Consider the following 22,490-nt stretch of genomic DNA (forward strand, 5'->3'; position numbering starts at 1 on the left):
ATAATAATAATAATAATAATTGGCTGTGCATGGTGGTGCTCACCTGTGGTCCCAGCTACTCAGGATGTTGAGGTCGGGGACCGCTTAAGCCCAAGAGGTTGAGGCTGCAGTGAGTCATGTTTGCGCTACCACACTCCAGCCTGAGCTACAGAGCAAGACCCTGTCCCCCACCTCCCCGCAACACAAAGGAGTTAAAGAGAAAAACAATGAAAAACAATAAGAAAGGGGTGTACAGAAGCAAAGAAACAAGCATTAAAGGGTAGGTGGGCAAAAGTGTCAAATGCAGAAGCAAGGTCAAATAGGAGAGAATGGAAAAGAGCTCATCGAATTTAACAGTTAATGACATTTGTGAGAGCATCACTGGTAGAGCAAGTGCTTTGTTTAATACTCTCTCAAGGACCTTACCATACTTTATTATAATTACTTAGAACTGATTCATCTCCCTTACCCCATCCCCAAATGAGGAAGGAGACTATCTTGCTCATTTCTGTATATTCTCTAGGAGCTAACTAAGTACTTTGCAAACAGTAGGAACTAAACATGTTACCAAAATAAACTTGTTCATTAGTCTTGGTCATTTTAAAAAATATTTTCATAGTAATAAGAAAATCTAGAAAACTGTCTTTTAACTATACTCCAAAGATAAATATACATATATTCTGAAAAATAAAATTAAAATGACAGTGATGATCAAACATCAGTATTTTTATTGTAAAAGTAATTATATCTAGAAATTCACCTAAAAGCAAGTACCTCCTTCTGGAGGGAAGGGGAAAAATATAAATATTTTGCCATTCTTAAATCCCACACTGTCAGATCAGATAGAGCTAGATCATCAGATCAGACAGTACTGAATCAAAAATCTGCTCCCCTTAGGTGCATTTTAAGATTTAAGTCTTCATGAAATCATCTCAAATATAAATATCAATGAAAAATAAATACCAAAAAAAAAAAAAAATGATAGGCCAGGTGTAATGGCTCATGCCTGTAATCCTAGCACTTAGGGAGGCCATGGCAGGAGGATCACTTGAGCCCAGGAGTTTGAGACCAGCCTGGTCAACATAGCAAGACCCTGTCTCTACAAAAACTAAAAAAATATTTTCGCCGGGCATGGTGGCTCACGCCTGTAATCCCAGCACTTCAGGAGGCCAAGGCAGGCGGATCACAAGGTCAGGAGATCGAGACCATTCTGGCTAACATGGTGAAACCCCATCTCTGCTAAAAATACAAAAAAAAAAAATTAGCCAGACATGGTGGTGGGTGCCTGTAGTCCCAGCTACTCGGGAGGCTGAGGCAGGAGAATGGTGTGAACCCAGGAGGTGGAGCTTGCAGTGAGCCGAGATGGCACCACTGCACTCCAGCCTGGGCAACAGAGCGAGACTCCATCTTAAAATATATATATTTTATATATATATTAATTAGCCAGGCATAGTAGCACATGCCTGCAGTCCCAGCTACTCAGGAGGCTGCAGCAGTAGGATCGCTTGAGCCTGGGAGTTCGAAGTTGCAGTGAGCTATGATCACACCATTGCACTCTAGCCCAGGAGTTCAAGGCCAACCTGGGCATTATAGCAAAACTCATCTCTAAAAAATACATAAATAAGTAAAATAAAATATTAACACTGGAGATAATTTTATTTCCTTCTTTATGCTTATCTATACTTTCTGATTTTTTCTATAATGAATATTAACTACTTGTATAATAATCATTTTTTTTAAAGTTTCCATATAAATTGACCTGAATTTGTCTGTATGAAAGCTCAGGTTAACCTGACCTCATTAAATGATCCATTTCATAGAAATGCCAACCCAAGACCAAATTCTAGTCACTAAAAAGCTGAAAAACAAGAAGTTAGGAAAAGAAAGCTACTGCCAAAGCAGAATAAATACCAACAATAATGAGCCAATCAACTGAGAACTTATGGAGGGGAACAGCATTTTTCCATTTACCATTAAATCAACATTAAAACAAAAAGTAATACTATCCAATACAACACATTTACAATAAGATTTATAATAATAGCTACACTTTTATGGTACTTACTATATGGCAGAGACCGACTAAAAGCCTCAACTAGGCCAGGCGCGGTGCATCACACTTGTAATCCCAGCACTTTGGGAGGCTGAGGCAGGCAGATCACTTGAGGCCAGAAATTCGAGACCAGCCTGGCCAACATAGTGAAACCCCATCTCTACTAAAACTACAAAAATTAGCCAGGCATGGTGGCACGTGCCTATAGTCCCAGCTACTCAGGAGGCTGAGACACAAGAATCACTTGAACTTGAGAAGTGGAGTTTGCAGAGAGCCAAGATTGTGCCACTGCATTCCAGCCTGGGCCACAGAGCAAGGCTCTGTCTCAAAAAAAAAAAAAAAAAAAAAGCCTCAACTATATTAACTCTTTTAGGCTGGGCACAGTGGCTCATGCCCGTTAATGCAAAACTTTGGGAGGCTGAGGCGGGAGGATTACTTGAACCCAGGAGTTCAAGACTAGCCTGGGCAACACAATGAGACCCTGTTGCTACAAAAAAATACAAAAATAAGTTGGACATGGTGGCACATGCCTGTAGTCCCAGTGACTCGGGAGGCTGAGGTGGGAGAACAGCTTGAACTGAGAGGTCAAGGCTGCAGTGAACTGTGATCACATCATTGTACTCCAGCCTGGGCGACAGGGCGAGGCCTCGTCTCAAAGAACACAAAACTCTTAAAATCCCTACAACATGCTATGAAGCAGGTACTATTAACCATCCCCACTATACAGATGAGGAAACTGAAAGCAGGTAGACTAAGTAACTCACTCTATATCACAAAGCTCATTAAGTGGCAGATCCAGAATTCACCCTTAAGTAGTCTGGCTAAAGAGTCTGTGCTTTAATCGCTATAGTGATTATTTCCCTTCTCAGACAGGGAATATGCCTGTCCAGTCTCACAGGCAAGACAGCACCATACAACTGAAGTTCAGTAAGGCTGGTTTCAAGTAGGGGAAAGCAAGTTAAAGTTGGAGAAGCAAGAAGGGCCAGATGAAGCAGAACAAGTAGGAACACAGGTAAGGATTTTAAGCAATCTGGGTTGGTGTTTTCGTTTGTTTTTTGATATGGGGGGGTCTCAGTTTGTTGCCCAGGCTGGTCTCGAATGCCTTGGCTCAAGTCATCCTCCTGCCTCAGCCTCCAGAGTAGCAGGGACCACAGGTACATGCCACCCTGCCCAGCACACAATCTGTGTTTTCTGTTGTCTGAAGGTGTGAAGATAGCATAGGCAACTGGTTAAGAGGCCTTTGCAAACAATTTAAATGAGAGGTGGCTATAGTCTAAATTAGGATAGTAGCAGAGGCAATAAAAAGAAGTGGATGGATCCTACAGGTAATTAGGAAACAGTGTCAACAGAACATGTGGTGAAGAAACAAGAGAAAGAACTGCAAGAACTTGATTCCCAGTGTCTAGCTCGGGCAATGGGTGATGGTGATACCATTCACTGAGTTAAGAAGAGCAGATTCGGCAAGTTTTAAATAAGTTGAAGTTGAGAAGACTGTGGTATTGCCTAAACCAAGATGTCCAAAAGGCGTCTGGACACACGTATAGTTTAGACAGGAGATGTGGACTAGAGATAAAGATGTGAAAGTATTTAGAAACTGAAGTCGTGAGACTAGGAAAAAAGACAGAACCCTGAAAAACATCATTTAAGGATGTTTTTCATTTAAATTTCATTTAAGTATGCTCAGTGGTTTACCAATTATTTTACTTTACTTTTGTCTTTCCAACTAAATACTAAGTTCATTGAAAGCAATGATGCCTCCTACAAGCCTCTGTAACTCCACAGCTTTTCATATATTTATGGGTATTTGTGAGGTACTTAACCAACTGAGATATGGAGAAGGGATAAATAAAATACACTTGACACTAGGAAAATCCTTTTCTTAGGATTCCTTTGATCTTCCATTTTCCCCCCAGGCTTTTGCTCCCTCAATTAGTGCTGCCCTGACCGTGCTAATCCAATGGAAAAAGATGAATTTGGGGACTGATAACTAGGGAGTTATGCAAAGGTTCTGTGATCTACTTTCTCATACCCAATACCCCATAAACAAATTAGGAAAAAATTATTTTGTTTAAGAGAAAAATGGAGAAGAAGGGTCCTTATTTAAAATAAAAGATAAAATTTGTTCTAGTGTATTTTATCGCTACAGTAGAAATTTGTATATTGTCAATCACAAAATATTCACTGTTTTTGGCCCTCCGTCTTCTCACTGATTGATCTCCCTGATCTCTCTTTCCTCCTATTCTTCCTATCAGACAAGATTAAGCTTTCCAGAAATTTTGTGAACACCCTAGCCTGAGGTCAAAGCTCTCTTCTCTGCATTCACCAAGCATGTGTATGCACTACACAAGTAGCATTCATCATATACCACTATGGTAACTTTTCCATAGTGTGTGACATAAAGAACTTGGGCTATGGACTCATATACCTCATATACCTATCCCACTAAGTCACACAGCGAATAGGTTACTTATACCCTCATATTATCAGTTTTTGCACCTGTAGATTAAGAATATTTACCTTATTCAACAGCTTTGAAGATAAATGAGATAAAGGAGAATACATAAAGCACCTAGCACAGTGTCCAGCACCTATTATAGGCTCATTAACGTCAGTTCCTCCAACAAAATTGTAAACCTTTTAGGAACTATGGAAGAAGTTCACACATAGACATTTCAATTAGAATACTTGGGAAGAGATACAGGAATATGACTTTTTGACAAATACATATCAGTAAAAATGGAACACAGCACTTGAAATTAACATTTCTTATATGAATAATAAGTTTCCAGAGAGGAAGTATCACTATCATGCGTATCTTTGTAGCCAATGTAATACCTTGGAGCTAACAACCAAATATTTGATGAATTCGATTAGATGACTGACTTCACTGGCTATGTGCCTTTTCAAATAAGATAGAGGTTTACAGTAAGAGTCCAGAATTAGGTTTTACGTTCAACAGGGCATTGTAGTACATATTGGGCACTACAAGGCTTGCAACAATATACTGAGGTATAGTCTTTGCCCTCCAGAAGTTCAGAATAGAGAAACTAAAGAAAATAGAAGGTATTATATATTAAAACTGCCTGAATCCCATAATTTAAAATACTTTTATGACCATCCATTTAATCCCATCTTTCTCATAAAAGTTAAGGCAAAGTGAAGGAATGGAGGGGAGGAGAATGGAGCGCTCATATAATCTGATATAAGCAGTACTTGACAATTTTTGTACTACCAAATAGAATAATCTATTGAGATTATTATAATTCATGGAGAGAAACTAAACAGGTTCCCCCTAAAATCAGGAACAAAGCAAAGATGTCTGCTCTCACCACTCTTATTATTATTATTATTATTTTGAGATGGAGTCTTGCTCTATCACCAGGCTGGAGTGCAGTGGTGCGATCTCGACTCACTGCAGCCTCCACCTCCCGGGTTCAAGCGATTCTCCTGCCTCAGCCTCCCGAGTAGCTGGGATTACAGGCATAAGCCAACACACCCAGCTAATTTTGTATTTTTAGTACAGAAGGGGTTTCTCCATGTTGGTCAGGCTGGTCTCAAACTCCCGACCTCAGGTGATCCATCCGCCTCGGACTCCCAAAGTGCTGGGATTACTGGCATGAGCCGCCACGCCCGGCCTGCTCTCACCACTCTTAATCAACATAGACTGCAAGTCTTAACTAATATAAGACAAGAAAAGGAAATAAGAGGTATACAGATCGGAAAGGAAAAAATAAAACTCTGTTCAAAGACAACATAATTGTCTATGAAGAAAATCCCAAAGAATCAACAAAAAAGAACTCCTGGAACTAATAAACAACTATAGCAAGATTGCAGGGTACAAGATTAATATAAAAAGTCAATTGTTTTATTATATACCAGCAATAAAAAATTGGAGTTGGAAATTACAAATACAATACCATTCATATTAGCAACCCAAAAAAGAAATATTAGGTATAAATCTAACAAAAGTATAAAATATATATAAGGAAAACTTAAACTACAAAACTGTGATAAAAGAAATCAAAACAGATCTAAATAAGTGGAGAGATATTCCACATATAAGTCTAAGAAGACTCAATATTGTCAAGAGCTCAATTCTTTCTAACTTAATCTATAGATACAACATATTCCCAAACAAAATCCCAGCCAATTGTTTTGTGGACATTGACAAACTGATTCTAAAGCTCATGCGGAAAGACAAAAGACCCAGAATAACCAATGCAATATTGAAGGAGAAGAACAAAGTTGGAAGACTGATACTACCCAACTTCAAGACTTATTATAAAGCCACAGTAATAAAGACAGTGTGATATTGGTGACGGAAAAGACAAATAGATCAATGGAACAGAACAGAGAGCTCAGAAATAGACTCACACAAATGTACTCACGTGTTCGTTGACAAAGGAACAAGGAACAGCAATGGAGAAAGAAGTTGTTTCAACATACAGTGCTAGAACAACTGGACGTGCATATGCTAAAAAAAAGAATCTAGACACAGACCTTACACCCTGCACAAAAATTAACTCAAAATGGACTGATGACTTAATATAAAATGGAAAACTATAAAATTTTTAGAGAAGGCCGGACACAGTGGCTCACGCCTCCAATCCCAGTACTTTGGGAGGCTGAGGCAGGTGGATCACCTGAGGTCAGAAGTTCAAGAGCACCCTGGCCAACATGGCAAAACCTCATCTCTACTAAAAATACAAAAATTTGCTGGGTGTGGTGGCGGGCACCTGTAATCCCAGCTACTCAGGAGGCTGAGAGAGGAGAATTGCTTGAACTCAGGAGTCAGAGGTTGCAGTGAGCCGAGATCGTGCCACTGTACACCAGCCTGAGCAACAGAGCAAAACTCCATCTCAAAAATAAATAAATAAATAAATAAGTAAAAATTTTAGGGGATAACATAGAAGAAAACCTAGATGACCTTGGGCTTACAATACTAAAACACAATTCATTTTTTTTTTTTAATTTGGGAAGTGGGACTTGACTAAAATGAAAAACTTAGGCTCTGTGAAAGACACTTCAAAGAAAATAAAAAGAGCCAGGCATGGTGGCTCACGCCTATAATCTCAACACTTTGGAAGGCTGAAGTGGGAGAATTGCTTGAATCCAGGAGTTTGAGACCAGCCTAGGCAACATAGCAGGACCATGTCTCTACAAAAAATTAAAAATTTTTGACATTTTAGGAAGAAGGATCACTTGAGCCCTGGAGGTTGAGGCTGCAATTAGCTATGATCACGCCACTGCACTCCAGCCTGGGTGACAGAGTGAGAATCTATATCAACAAAAAGAAGAGGACAGGTCAGACGCGGTGGCTCACGCCTGTAATTCCAGCACTTTGGGAGGCCGAGGAGGGTGGATCACGAGGTCAGGAGATTGACACCATCCTGCCCAACAACATGGTGAAACCCCATCTCTACTAAAAATACTAAAACTTAGCTGGGTGTGGTGGCACGTGCCTGTAGTCCCAGCTACTTGGGAGGCTGAGGCAGGAGAATCGCTTGAACCCGGGAGGCGGAGGCTGCAGTGAGTCGAGATCGCACCACTGCACTCCAGCCTGGTGATAGAGCAAGACTCCATCTCAAAAAAAAAAAAAAAAAAAGACAAGGAGGGGAGGGGAAGGGAATATTATATATATAAATATAACATGGGGAGAATTGAACAATTTAACACCCAAATCCAATTAAAAAATAGGTAAATGATCTGAATAGACACTTCTCAAGGAAAGATATACAAATGACGAACAGGTATATGAAAAATGTTCAACATCACTCATTATCAGAGAAATGCAAAACCCCAATGATACATATCATCTCACACCAGTTTAAAATGGCTATTATCAAAAAGAGAAAATAACAAATGTTGGCAAGGAGGCAGAGAAAGGGGAACTCTTATACGCTGTTGGTGAGAATGTAAATTAATACAGCCATTATGGAAAACAGTATGAACATTCCTCAAAAAACTAAAAATAGAAATACCATATGATCCAGCAATCCCACTACTTGGTATATATCCAAACAAAAGAGAATCAGTATGTCAAAGAGATAGCTACACTCCTATGTTTATTGCAGCACTATTCACAATACTGAAGATAAGGAATCAACCTAAACATCCTTCAAGAGATGAACAGATAAAGAAAATGTGGCATATATATATAATGGAAAATTATTCAGCTACAAATGAATGAAATCCTGTCATTTGCAGGCCAGGCATGGTGGCTCACACCTGTAATCCCAGCACTTTGGGAGGCCAAGGCAGGGTGTAGGACCACCCTGGCCAATGTGGTGAAACCCCATCTCTACTAAAAATACAAAAGAAATTATCTGGGTGTGGTGGCAGGCCCCTGTAATCCAAGCTACTCAGGAGGCTGAGGCAGGAGAATCCTTTGAAACCGGGAGGCAGAGGTTCCAGTGAGCCCAGATCACACCACTGCACTCCACCCTGGGCAACAGAGCGAGACTCTGTCTCAAAAAAAAGAAAGAAAAAAGAAATCCTGTCATTTGCAGCATCATTGACCCTGTAGAGCATTATTTTAAGTAAAATATGCAATGTATAGAAAGACAAATACCACGTTTTCACTTATGTGTAGGAGTACAAAAAGTTGATCCTACCGAGTGCAATGGCTCATGCCTATAATCGCAGCACTTTGGGAGGCTAAGGCAGGAAGACTGCTTGAGCCCAGGAGTTCCAGACCAGCCTGGGCAATATAGTGAGACCCCGTCTCTAAGAAAATAAACAAATAAGGCCGGGCATGGTGGCTCACACCTGTAATCACAGCCCTTTGGGAGGCCGAAGTGGGCAGATCACCGAGGTCAGGAGTTCGAGATCAGCCTGGCCAACATGGTGAAATCTTGTCTCTACTAAAAATACAAAAATAAGCCGGGCATTGTGGTGCGTGTCTCCAGTCCCAGTTACTCGGGAGGCTGAGACAAGAGAATCACTTGAACCAGAAGGTGGAGGTTGCAGTGAGCCAAGATTGCACCACTGCACTCCAGCCTGGGCGACAGAGTGAGACTCTGCCTCAAAAATAAATAAATGAATAAATAAATAGGAAAAAAAAAGTTAACCTCATGGAAGTACCAAGTAGAACAGTGGTTACCAGAGGCTGGGAAGGGCCAGGGGATGGGGAGAAAAGGAGAGGTTGGTTAATAGGTTCAAAATCACAGATAGGAGGAATAAGTTCTGGTGTTTCATAGCACAGTAGAGTGACTATAGTTAAGAATAATTGGCCAGGTGCAGTGGCTCAAGCCTGTAAACCCAGCAATTTGGGAGACTGAGGTGGGCAGATGACCTGAGGTCAGGAGTTCGAGACCAGCCTGGCCAAAAACCTCCACCTCCCAGGTTCAAGCAATTCTCTCGCTTCAGCCTCCCAAGTAATTGGGACTACAGGCATACGTCACCATGCCTGGCTAATTTTTTGTATTTTTAGTAGAGATAGGGTTTCACCATGTTGGCCAGGCTGGTCTTGAACTCCTGACCTCAGGTGATCCGCGGTCCTCAGCCTCCCAAAGTGCTGGGATTACTGGTGTGAGCCACAGCACCCAGCCAAGAAGAGAGAATTTTGAATGTTCCCAACACAAATAAATGATAAATGTTTGAGGCGATGAATACGCTAATTATCCTGATTTGATCATTACACATTGTATACATGTACTGGAGTATCACATGTACCCCATTAATATGTAAAATCATTATACATCAGTTAAAAATATTTTTTAAATTTGGGAAGTTAGACTTGAGTAAAACTAAAACTTTTGCTTTGTGAAAGATATTTTCAAGAAGGCAAAAATACAAGCCATTGACTGGGAGAAAATAATTACAAAACAAATATCTGATAAAGAAGTGGTATCAGAAATAAACAAAGAACTCTTAAAACTCAACAATAAGAAAACAGACAGCGCTCCTTTCTTGAGAGGAGCTCTGAAAAGAAAACAAAAAGAAAAAGAAAACAAACAACTCAATTAAAAAATGAGCAAAAGATCTGAACAGACACCTCACCAAAGAAGAAATGCAGACGGGAAATAGGACACGTGAAAAGATGCTCAACTCTCATGTCATTAGAGGTTGCAAATTAAAACAACACCACTGCATACCCATTAGCATGGCTAAAATCCAAAACACTGACAACATCAAATGCTGACAAGGATATGGAGCAACAGGAATGCTCGTTCATTGCTGGTGGGAATGCAAAGTAGTACAGCCACTTTGGAAGACAGTTTGGCAGTTTCTTACAAAACTAAACATACTCGTGCCATGTGATCCAGCAATTGCACTCCTTGGTATTTGCCCAAAGAAGATGAAAACATGTCTAAAGAAAAACCTGCATACAAATATTTATAGCAGCTTTATTCATAATTGCCAAAAGCTGGAAGCAACCAAGATATCCTTCAGTAGGTGAATGGATAAACTTGATACGTCCAGAAATAGAACATTATTCAGCACTAAAAAGAAATGAGCTATCAAGCCATGAAAAGACATGGAGGAATCTTAAATGCATATTACAAAGTACAAGAAGCCAACCTGAAAAAGCTACATACTCAACTCTACGACATTTTGGAAAAGGCAAAACTGTAGAGACAGAAAAAGATCAGTGGTTGTCAGGGGCTTGCAGGGAGGGAACCAGGGATGAAAAGGTGTAGCACAGGGGATGTTTAGGGCAGTGAGCTACTCCGTATGATACTGTAATGGTTAAATACAGATCATTACACATTTATCAAAACCCATAGAATATACCTAATGTATAGAGAGCAAACCCTAATGAAGGCCAGGCATGGTGGCTCAAGCCTGTAATCCCAGCACTTTGGGGGTCCAAGGCAGGTGGATCACCTGAGGTCAGGAGCTTGAGATCAGCCTGGCCAACATGACGAAACCCCATCTCTACTAAAAATACAGAAAAATTAGCCTGGCATGGTGGCACGCACCTGTAGTCTCAGCTACTCGGGAGGCTGAGGCAGGAGAATTGCTTGAACCCCGGAGGCAGAGGTTGCAGTAAGCCAAGATTGTACCACTGCATTCCAGACTGGGTGACAGAGAGACTCCGTCTCAAAAAAAAAAACAAAACCCCTAATGTAAACTATGAACTTTAGTTAACAATAATGCAACGATATTGAATTATCAATTGTAACAAATGTGTCTTAGTAAAGCAAGATGTTAATAATAGGGAAAATTGGCCAGGCACCGTGGCTCACACCTGTAATCTCAGCACTTTGGGAGGCCGAGGCAGGTGGATCATCTGAGGTCCGGAGTTCAAGACCAGCCTGGCCACCATGGTGAAACCCTGTCTCTACTAAAAATAAAAAAATTAGCCGGGCATAGTGGCACACGCCTGTAATCCCAGCTACTAGGGAGGCTGAGGCAAGAGAATTGCTTGAACCTGGGAGCTGGAGGTTGCAGTGAGCTGAGACGGCGCCACTGCATTCTAGCCTGGGTGAGAGAGCAAGCCTCCATCTCAAATAATAATAATAATAATAATAACAGGGAAAACTGGGGAGCAGGGGGTAGTATATGGGAACTCTACTTTCTACTCCAGGTTTTCGGTAAACCTAAAACTGCTCAAGAAAATAGTCAATTAATTTTTTTAATATTTTCATAACCATCCATTTAATCTCATAGAAACTGAGGTGGAGTTGGGAGCTGGGTAAGGAGTCTTCCTATGTCTTGATACAGATAATCTATTGAGATTCTCAACTGGTAGCAAAATACACCACAGTCAGATTAGCTAAACAAATATAAGAATGCATAATTCAACAGTGATGAAAATGGCCAACTAGCCTGCAAATGTATGAAAGGCTTTACATTGCTTCCAATCTATTATTGGTAAAGAGAAAACATCCTCAAAATAGCCACTGAAAAAAGTAAAATAAAGGCAAAAGGGTTTGGGAAGTAAAATTGTAGCTTACCCCAATAAACAGCCTGAAATTCACCTATCTCTTCTAGTTAAGAAAAATAGCTTCTCTGAATAGGAGGAAGCGAAAGAATAGTGAAACTTGGTTCATTGTAAAATGGTGTGCTCCTGTGTTGGGCACACAGTAGAGATTTCATAAATACATACTATCCAACTTCACATAAGGTGTATATCCTAAATATAAGATATAATATGCAGCTACTTTGTATTAGTCCGTTTTCATGCTGCTGATAAAGACATACCCGAGATTGGGAAGAAAAAGAGGTTTAATTGGACTTACAGTTCCACATGGCTGGGGAGGCCTCAGAATCATAGCATGAGGCGAAAGGCACTTCTTACATGGCAGCGGCAAGAGAAAATGAGAAGGATGCAAAAGCAGAAACCCCTGATAAAACCATCAGATCTCATGAGACTTATTCACTACCACAAGAATAGTATGGAGGAAACTGCTCCTATGATTTAAATTATCTCCCACTGGCTCCATCCCACAACACGTGGGAATTATGGTTGTAGAATTCAAGATGAGATTTGGGTGGGGACACAGAGCCAAACCATATCATTCCACTCCTGACCCCTCCAAATCTCATGTCCTCACATTTCAAAACCAATCATGCCTTCCCAACAGTCCCCCAAAGTCTTAACTCATTTCAGCATTAACCCAAAAGTCCACAGTCCAAAGTCTCATCCAAGACAAGGTAAGTCCCTTCCACCTATGAGCCTGTAAAATCAAAAGCAAGCTAGTCACTTCTTAGATACAATGGGGTACAGGAATTGGGTAAATACAGGCATTCCAAAGGGAGAAATTGGCCAAAACAAAGGGGCTACGGGCCCACGCAAATCCAAAATCCAGCAGAGCAGTCAAATTTTAAAGCTCCAAAATGATCTCCTTTGACTCAAGGTCTCACATCCAGGTCACACTGATGTGAGAAGTGGGTTCCCATGGTCTTGGGCAGCTCCAACCCTGTGGCTTTGCAGGGTATAGCCCCCCTCCTGGCTACTTTCACAGGCTGGTGTTGAGTGTCTGCAGCTTTTCCAGGTGCATGGTGCAAGCTGTCAGTGGATCTACCATTCTAGGGTCTGGAGGTCCTCTCACAGCTCCACTAGCCGGTGCCCCACTAGGGGCTCTGTGTGGGGGCTCCAACCCCACATTTCCCTTCTGCACTGCCCTAACAGAGGTTCTCCATGAGGGCCTCGCCCCTGCAGCAAACTTTTGCCTCGGCATCCAGCATTTCCATACATCTTCTGAAATCTAGACGGAGGTTCCCAAACCTCAGTTCTTGACTTCTGTGCACCCACAGGCTCAACACCACACGGAACCTGCCAAGGCTTGGGGCTTCCACCCTCTGAAGCAACAGCCTGAACTGCACCTTGGCCACTTTTAGTCACAGCTGGAGTGACTGGGATGCAGGGCACCAAGTCCCTAGACTTCATACAGCACAGGGACCCCTGGCCCAGCCCACGAAACCATTTTCTCCTATGCCTCCAGGCCTGTGATGGGAGAGGCTGCCTTGAAGATCTCTGACATGCTCTGGAGACATTTTCCCCATTGTCTCAGGAATTAACATTCTGCTCCTGGTTACTTACGCAAATTTTTACAGCTGGCTCCCATTTTCTGGGTTTTTCTTTTCCATAACATTGTCAGGCTGCAAATTTTCCAACCTCTTATGTTCTGCTTCCCTTGTAAAACTGAATGCCTTTAACAACATCCAAGTCACCTCTCGAATGCTTTGCTGCTTATAAATTTCTTCTGCCAGATACCCTAAATCATCTTTCTCAAGTTCAAAGTTCCACAAATCTCTAGGGCAGGGGCAAAATGCCACCAGTCTCTTTGCTAAAACATAACAAGAGTCACCTTTGCTCCAGTTCCCAACAAGTTCCTCAACTCCATTTGAGAACACCTCAGCCTGGACCTTGTCCATATCGCTATCAGCATTTTGGGCAAAGCCACTCAACAAGTCTCTAGGAAGTTCCAAACTTCGCCACATTTTCCTATCTTCTTCTGAGCCCTTCAAACTGTTCCAACCTCTGCCAAAGTCACTTCCACATTTTCAGGTATCTTTTAAGCAGCGCCCCACTCTACTGGTACCAACTTACTGTATTAGTCCGTTTTCACGCTGTTGATAAAGACATACCTGAGACTAGGAAAAAAAGAGGTTTAATTGGACTTACAGTTCCACACGGCTGGGGAGGCCTCAGTATTACAGCGGGAGGCAAAAGGCACTTCTTATGTGGCGGCAGCAAGAGAAAATGAGAAGGATCCAGAAACGGAAACCCCTGATAAAACCATCAGATCTCATGAGACTTATTCACTACCATGAGAGCAGTAGGGGAGAAACTGCCCCCTTAATTCAAATTATCTCCCACCGAGTCCCTCCCACAACAAGTGGGAATTGTGGGAGTACAATTCAAGACGAGGAGATATGGGTGGGGACACAGAGCCAAACCATATCACACTTACTTGATACCTAAACAACTATAATTTCCAGAAGCCCATAAGAAAACCATTCCTCTGATTCCCATTCAAAATCTATCTAAAAACTAGTCACATTACTAACTTTATGTCTAAGAGTACATTGTTAGCTGCTATAGATCTCTTTCTAAAAAAAAAAAAAAAACTCTTCAAGTATCATGTGAAGAAAGTTCATAAATGGTTAAATTCACAGAAAGTAACATCTATAATATCTGGCACATAAATGGCAAAATGTTTTCTTTTTTTTGTTAAAAGAAGCATTACTCAGGTAAAGTACATATGTCAGAATTTCTGATCTCAGAGAGTCACATCATAAAAAGTGACTCCACCAGGCAGTGGCTCATACTTGTAATTCCAACATTTTGGGAGGCCAAGGCAGGAGGGTTGTTTGAGGCCACAAGTTCCAGACCAGCCTGGGCAATAAAGCAAGACCCTGTCTCTACAAATAACTTAAAAAGTAGTCAGGTGTGGTGGCGTGAGCCTGTGGTCCCAGCTACTTGGGAGGCTGAAGTGGGAGGACTGCTTAGGCCTGGGAGGTCAAAGCCACAATGAGTTGTGATGGCACCACTGCACTCAAGGCTGGGAAACAATAAGTCCCTGTCCAAAAAAAAATAAAAAAAAAAAAAGAGAGACTCATTAAGAAGGTCTCCATAGCAGGGCGTGGTGGCTGATGCCTATAATCTTAGCACTTTGGGAGGCTAAGGCGGGCAGATCGCTTGAGCCCAGGGCTCAAGACCAGCCTGGGCAACATGGGGAAACCCCGTCTCTTTTTTAAAAAAAAAAAAAAAAAAAAAGGTCTCTATAAAAACATATTTTACAAGTGTGTGGGATGAGAACTAACTGCGGGCAGATCACGAGGTCAAGAGATCAAGACCATCCTGGCCAACATGGTGAAACCCCATCTCTAATAAAAATACAAAAATTAGCTGGGCGTGATGGTGCGTGTCTGTAGTTCCAGCTACTTGGGAGGCTGAAGCAGGAGAATCACTTGAACCCAGGAGGTGGAGGCTGCAGTGAGCCAAGATCGCACCACTGCACTCCAGCCTGGCAACAGAGCGAGACTCTGTCTCAAAAAAAAAAACAAAAACAAAACAAAAAAAAAAAGTTATCAAGAGACAGGTAACTAGCATATTGGAAACTAACATTTCTGGCAAATGGGACCTATAGCAAGAATGCCTATCTTCCAGTCATGAGTCATGGATTAGGCTGCCCCTCCTCTGTTGTGAAGCAATTTTTCAGTAAAAGGAGCAGCATATGAATTATGACTTGGACAAGTTCCCACGAAGAAATCAGAGTAAAGCTAGGTCTGAGAAAATTACATGGTATATAGTATATAGCATACATTATACTAATGCTCTGCTTTCCTACTCACGCCTACTATTTCTTCATGGCAAAGAAAGTGAAATTTAGAGTCCTTAGTTCTATCTAAATCTGACTTTTTAAAATGAATTTTAGTAATACTGAATAAAATTGTACAGGTATTATCTTGGCTTTAAATTTTATGAAAGTGAATCATTTAATGCATCATTATAAATTACTTAGTGATTACACTTGTGAAAAGCTCTCACCTGTCACATACCCACCCCAGCACACACACACAATGACACCAGAAGGCAATACTCTGCTTTACCTTCTGCTGAAAAGTCTGCTACCTCCAACGCTTGAGGTCCATACACGAAGCCCTCCTGGAATCTATGAACACAGCAGAGGCAAAAGGCAGAGAAGTTTATGTAGATTTAAAGTTACACTGCCCAAAACATAAAATGCCAAATGCCTATCACAAGTCTACATATCTGCCAAGGAACTCAGATTTTAGATTTGACAATGAGCATATCAACAATATATAGGTAACATTCACAATTAATTATATATAATGCAGCTTATTGTATGAAAAGACCAAAAGTTGAGCCTTAACTAATTATATTCTTACCAAAAGAACCAATTTATACTATTGGAAAAACTAATGCAGCAATAAAGTATGAATTTATATACACTGAAAGTAACAATTCAACTTTTTAAATTATGTGAGAGAGCCAATACATATGCAGTAGTCCCCCCTTATCCATGGGGGATACGTTCCAAGACCCCCAGTAGCTGCCTGAAATCTGGGATAGTACCAGACACCCTATACACACTGTTTTTTAATCTAATAACTAAAATGGCTACTAAGTGACAGGTAGTGTCTACAGCATAGATATACTGGACAAAGGGATGATTCATGTCCCCAAAGGGACAGAGGAGGACAGTGCTGAACAGCACAAGATTTCATCACACTACTCAAAATGGGTACAATTTGAAACACGAAATCTTTATTTCTGGAATTTTCCATTTAATATTTTCAGACCACAAGTCAGTAACTAAACAGCAGAAAGCAAAACCACAGATAAAGGGACAATTATATAAAGAATATAAAACAAATTAACGGCTGGGCACAGTGGGTCATGCCTGTAATCCCATCACTTTGGGAAGCCAAGGCCGGTGGATTGCTTGTGCTCAGGAGTTCAAGACCAGCGTGGACAACAGGGCGAAACCCCACCTCTACTAAAAATACAAAAACTAGCTGGACATGGCAGTGCACACCTGTAGTCCCAGCTACTTGGGAGGCTGAGGTGGGAGGATCACCTGAGTCCAGGAGGTTGGGGCTGTAGTGAGTCCTGATCACACCACTACACTCCAGCCTGGGCGACAAAGCAAGACCCTATTTCAAAAGAAATAAAAAATAGGCTGGGCACGGTGGCTCACACCTGTAATCCCAGCACTTTGGGAGGCCGAGGCAGGCAGATCACAAGGTCAAGACATCGAGACCATCCTGGCCAACATGGTGAAACCCTGTGTCTACTAAAATACAAAAATTAGCTGCGTGTGGTGACACGCACCTGTAGTCCCAGCTACTCGGGAGGCTGAGGCAGGAAAATTGCTTGAACCCCGGAGGCGGAGGTTGCAGTGAGCCAAGATCACACCACTGCACTCCAGCCTGGCAACAGGGCGAGAATCCAACTCAAAAAAAGAAAGAAAAGAAAAAATAAAAGAAATTAGGTAGAAAAATATACTTCGCAAAATAGAGAATGGCAAACCCTGCAGCTCAAGGTACATTCTCTTCTTAGAACCAGAAATTATAGGGAATATCAGAGAAAAGCAATTAAAAACAGACCTAGAAGAGGACAACGTAAAAGAAAAAAGGAGAAAGTAGCACTGTAAAGCTATTCTAGTGGCAAAATTTAATTTAATTCTGACAGTAATGTTGAAATAAGCAAGGTACTACATATGCTAGGCAGTATGGGAGAAATCTACCTTGTTCCAATATCAAAATAAAAATAATCATGAAATATGAAAGGCTTTTCAGAAAACATTCATGTAAAAAATTAAGGATTTAATCAGGTAAAATATTTAGATCTCAGATCTTATTTCATTATTTTCTGGTAATAGGGATAAAAGACCACAAAATATAGCTGATGTATGAGAAAAATGAATCAGATAAATTTTATCAGCTGTTAAATTTAAAAGAGAGAGGCATATTATCTTTATGGAATATTTAGAAATCTTTAAAAGTATCATCAAATAATTAGGAAAGAAGGAACAAAGTATTGTCTTAAAACCTGATGACATGTCAAGGAAAAAACAGTATTTTAAAACATTGGCCCTGAAGCCAGGTGACTTGAGTTCAAATCCAAGGTAGCTCATTTAATTGCTTTGTGATATCAGGCACTTAATCCCTCAGTATAACCAGAGTTGTTCAATGAGGACACCTTCACCATCTCTCAGATTTATACTGAATTTCAGTGAAACAAGGTTTTTAAAAATGTTATAAATCACAGAGTGCTATTTTATGCAAAAATTTAAGCCAGTGCATTCTATTTAAATTAGCGACTTAACAAAAGTTGTTAACTAAGAACCAGAGAAAATAGCAGGGCGCAGTGGCTCATGCCTGTAATCACAGCACTTTGCGAGACTGAGGCAGGTGGATCACCTGAGGTCAGGAGTTCAAGAGCAGCCTGGCCAACATGGCAAAAACCCGTCTCTACTAAAAATACAAAAATCAGCTGGGCACGGTGGCATGCAACTGTAATCCCAGCTGCTCGAGAGGCTAAGACAGGCGAATCGCTTGAACCTGGGAGGTGGAGGTTGCAGTGAGCCGAGATCGCGCCACTGCACTCCAGCCTGGGCAACAAGACTGAAACTCTGTCTCAAAAAAAAAAAAAAAAAAGAACCAGAGAAAAATATTCTTTGCCCAGCCAAATAATGTGGGGAGCTGTGTGAGGAAGCCTGAAGAAGCAATCAAAAGTTTGAGCTGGCCAAAAGAGCCTAGAATAGTTAGTTGTCAAAGCTAAATGGCAGCCAGAAGAGCACAGTCCCCAAGAGATGATTATATCAAATTACTAATTTAGCAATATGCCCAGCCTCAGCTGTATCTTCTCTTGATTCCCAAAACAGCCTTCTAGACTGCACCCTCCTCTAAAGCAGTGCTTGTGACATTCTAAGTTAAGTGCATTTGACATACTATGTTGAAACACAGTGACTACTTGAATATTACATATAATCCTGAAAACCAAAGAGATAAATTCCCATCCATTAAAACAATAATAGCAGCAAAGGCTTACATAGAATGTTTCATGTGCCAGGCACAGTTCTAAGAGTTGTACAAGCACTAACTCATTTGGTCTTCACAACTCTGAGATAGGTACTATTATACTTTAAAGATGAAGAAATGAGACACAGGACATTTAAGAAACTTGCCCAAAAGCATGCAGCCAGAAGTGGCAAGTCAAATCCAGACCACTCCCAGAAACATGTTCTTCGTCACCACATCATCCAGCCTATGAAATTAAAATCATACAAACCGGCATCTATCTATATGTAAGAAGCCAAACAATTATACGTGTTCTCAAGTATTCAATCATGCTATATATTCCTCAGCATAAGCAACATTTTCTCAGAAAATTTCAATTAAAATGATATTGTATAAAATATGTAACAAAATAAGAAGTGTTTGATATGAAACTAAAAGAAGAATTAGAACTTTTTCAAAACAAAAGGCCTTAAAATTTAAAATCAATATATCCGAATAACAAATAATATTGGTCTAAGAGTAGCAAGACTAAGTATTTCAGTTATTTAAACTTGCTGTCATTTGGTTACATAACTCACTCAAACATTCTGTAAACTTTAAAGTCTCAATACGATAAGATACGACCTCATACCTTATGACGGCTACTATCAAAAAACTAAAAAATAAAATAAAATAAGAAGGTGAGGACGTAGAAAAACTGGAACCCTTGTGTACTGTTGGCAGGAGCATGAAGTGGTGCAGTTGCTATAGAAAATAGTATAGTGGTTCATCAAAAAAGTTAAACAGAGAATTACCATATGATCCAGCAGTTCCACTTCTGGGTATGGAGTCAAAAGAACGAAAAGCAGGGACTCAAGGAGATACTTCTATACCCATGTTTGTTGTACCATTATTCACAGTAGTCAAAATGTGGAAGCAATCCAAGCTTCCCTTAATGGATGAGTGGATAAACAATTGGTAGCATATACATATAACAGAATATTAGCCATAAAAAGGAGGGAAATTCTGACACATGCTACAACAAGCTTGAAGGCATTATGCCAGGTCAAATAAGCCCTCACAAAAGGACAAACACTATAGATCCCATGTACATGAGGTAGGTACAGTAGTCAAATTCATAGAGACAGAAAGCAGAATGTGGTTGCCATGTGCTGGGGGAAGGGGAGAATGGGGACTTATTCTATAATAGGTCCAGAGTTTCAGATTTGTAAGATGAAAGAGGTCTGTGGATGGATGGTGGTGATGGTAGCACAACAATATGAATGTACTCAATGCCACTGAACTGTATACCTAAAAATAGTTAAGTTGGCAAATTTCTTGTTATGTTTATCACAGTTTTTTAAAAAGTAACATGTGCTAAGTATAGAAAATCTAAAAAGGGAATTGCAAAAAAGAAAAATAAAATTATTTCATCTCCCAAAAAACCACTGTAAACCCGTTTAATGTATATTGTCATATAGTTTTTAAAAATCATACTACACACTTTTTTAAAAAAGGAATTGCTATCAATGCCTTTCTTAAAAACATTAATTCTCTTTAGTACTCATTTAATTTTACTAAAAGTTTAATTGGAAGTCTTTTAATTCAAAGATTAAAATAATTAAAGTACAATTTTTGCCCCACTAAAACAGTTATGTTATCAAAATAACCACTGGAGTCCTCTAGGTTTCCCAGCAGAATGGCTTTTACTCAGAGTTACTACAGAGTTTCAATTCTTGCATTATTAACCAAACCAGTCTCGTGTAAGCAATCACACGTATTACTACTTGGGTAAATTGTACTAAATTGTTCTCCCTACCTCCATTATCCATCCTCTTTGTGGCAAACACTACTGGCTGCCTAGTATACACCCATTCTCCCTTTCTTCCTTAGGAACAGACCATGGTTTTATTCTGGGTGGCATGTATCCAGGTAAAAGTGTATATTTCCCAGCCTTCCTCGCTGCTACGACTGGTCAATAAGCTAGAAGTGGAAGTCACTGGATGAGACACTTCCAAGATAGCTACTTAAAGGGAACTTAGCTAGAAGTGTGTCTGTAGTTCAGATATGGTGGATGGCACTCCAGCAGTCATTCTGGACAATAAGGGTAATGGAAGCTGTGCCAAGGGACAGTCAAACAGAAGGAACTCAGGTCTTTGATGATCCTAGAGTCATCATGCCAAAACTGGACTTCAGTGGGAGAAATATACCTCTATTTTGTTGAGACCACCTGTTTTGTATTATAGGTGAACCTAAATCTAATATACCCACCTTTACACTGCTGTATCAGTGATCTTTCTAAAATACAAATCAGAATCATCAAAATCATTATCTTGGCACATGATTCCTTATCTTTCATGATTCCTTTGACCTCTGCTTATATCTGCAGCCTTACCTCCAGCCATAAAGAACCAATTATAGACTTCTAATACCACCCTGCCTTTGCACAGGTATATACACTTTGCTGGGAATAAATGCCTTTCCCCAGTCTTTCTCCATGTATCCTTCAAGTCTCGGCTCCTCCAAAAAGCTTTCCTGCTGCACTCACCCTATACACAGGCATAAACAACAAACTCATGCACCAAATATGAATGGACAATGTTCCTTTGTGCTTACCTTTCCTATGAAACTATAATGCAATGTGGAGATGTTTTGGTCTTCCTCTGTCATTAAAGTGAAAGGCCTTGAGGACAGGAAACCATTTGTAACTCTTTGACTTTCCATAGCCCTTAGCACAAGGTCTAGACTAGGGCATAAAGAACTCAATAAATGTTAGATGAATAAATGAAGTTCAGAGAAACAGTCATTCTTAAGTACTTCAAAAACCTTGGCGGGGCACAGTGCCTCACGCCTGTAATCCCAGCACTTTGGAAGGCTGAGGCAAGAGGATCACTTGAACTCAGGAGTTTGAGGCCAGCCTGGGCAAAACAGTAAGACCCCATCTCTACAACAAAAAAATAAATTTTGTAAAATCTCATATTCTCAAGCACTTAAAGGAGGCTGAGCGCTGTGGCTCACACCTGTAATCCCAACTTTGAGAGGCTAAAGTGGACAGATTACTTGAGGTCAGGAGTTTGAGACCAGCCTAGCCAACATGGTGAAACCCTATCTCTACAAAAATATAAAAATTAGGCCAGGCGCGATGGCTCACACCTGTAATCCCAGCACTTCAGGAGGCCGAGGCAGGCAGATCACAAGATCAAGAGATCGAGACCATCCTGGCCAACATGGGAAAACCCTGTCTCTACTAAAAATATAAAAATTAGCTGGGTGTGGTGGCACATGTCTGTAATCCCAGCTACTTGGGAAGCTGAGACAGAAGAATCACTTGAACCCAGGAGATGGAGGTTGCAGTGAGTAGAGATGGCGCCACTGCACTCCAGCCTGGGTGACAGAGTGAGACTCCATCTCAAAAAAAAAAACAAAAAACAAAAATTAGCCGGGCGTGGTGGCATGCACCTGTAATCCTAGCTGCTCAGGAGACTGAGGCAGAAGAATCACTTGAACCTGGGAGGCAGAGGTTGCAGTGAGCTGA

At 40.7% G+C, this 22,490-nt stretch overlaps 1 protein-coding gene across 8 annotated transcripts in view; it reads right to left on the minus strand.

The window, feature by feature from the left end:
* CDK19 (cyclin dependent kinase 19) overlaps positions 1-22,490 on the minus strand; it is a 209,361-nt gene that overhangs the window by 150,633 nt on the left and 36,238 nt on the right. For 6 of the 8 annotated variants that reach the window (XM_063667080.1, XM_054493625.2, XM_054493627.2 and 3 more), the window contains exon 2: positions 16,040-16,101. The exons of the other annotated variants lie outside the window; for them this stretch is intronic. Coding sequence is in view for 1 of the 6 variants with exons in the window: in XM_054493617.2 (XP_054349592.2) it covers positions 16,040-16,101 (62 nt within the window). In the remaining 5 variants the exon portion in view is untranslated. The remainder of the gene's footprint in view (positions 1-16,039; positions 16,102-22,490) is intronic. 8 annotated transcript variants of the gene reach the window in all.

The sequence above is a fragment of the Pongo pygmaeus genome, chromosome 5 (assembly GCF_028885625.2).
Source record: "Pongo pygmaeus isolate AG05252 chromosome 5, NHGRI_mPonPyg2-v2.0_pri, whole genome shotgun sequence".
Taxonomy (NCBI): Eukaryota; Metazoa; Chordata; class Mammalia; order Primates; family Hominidae; genus Pongo; species Pongo pygmaeus.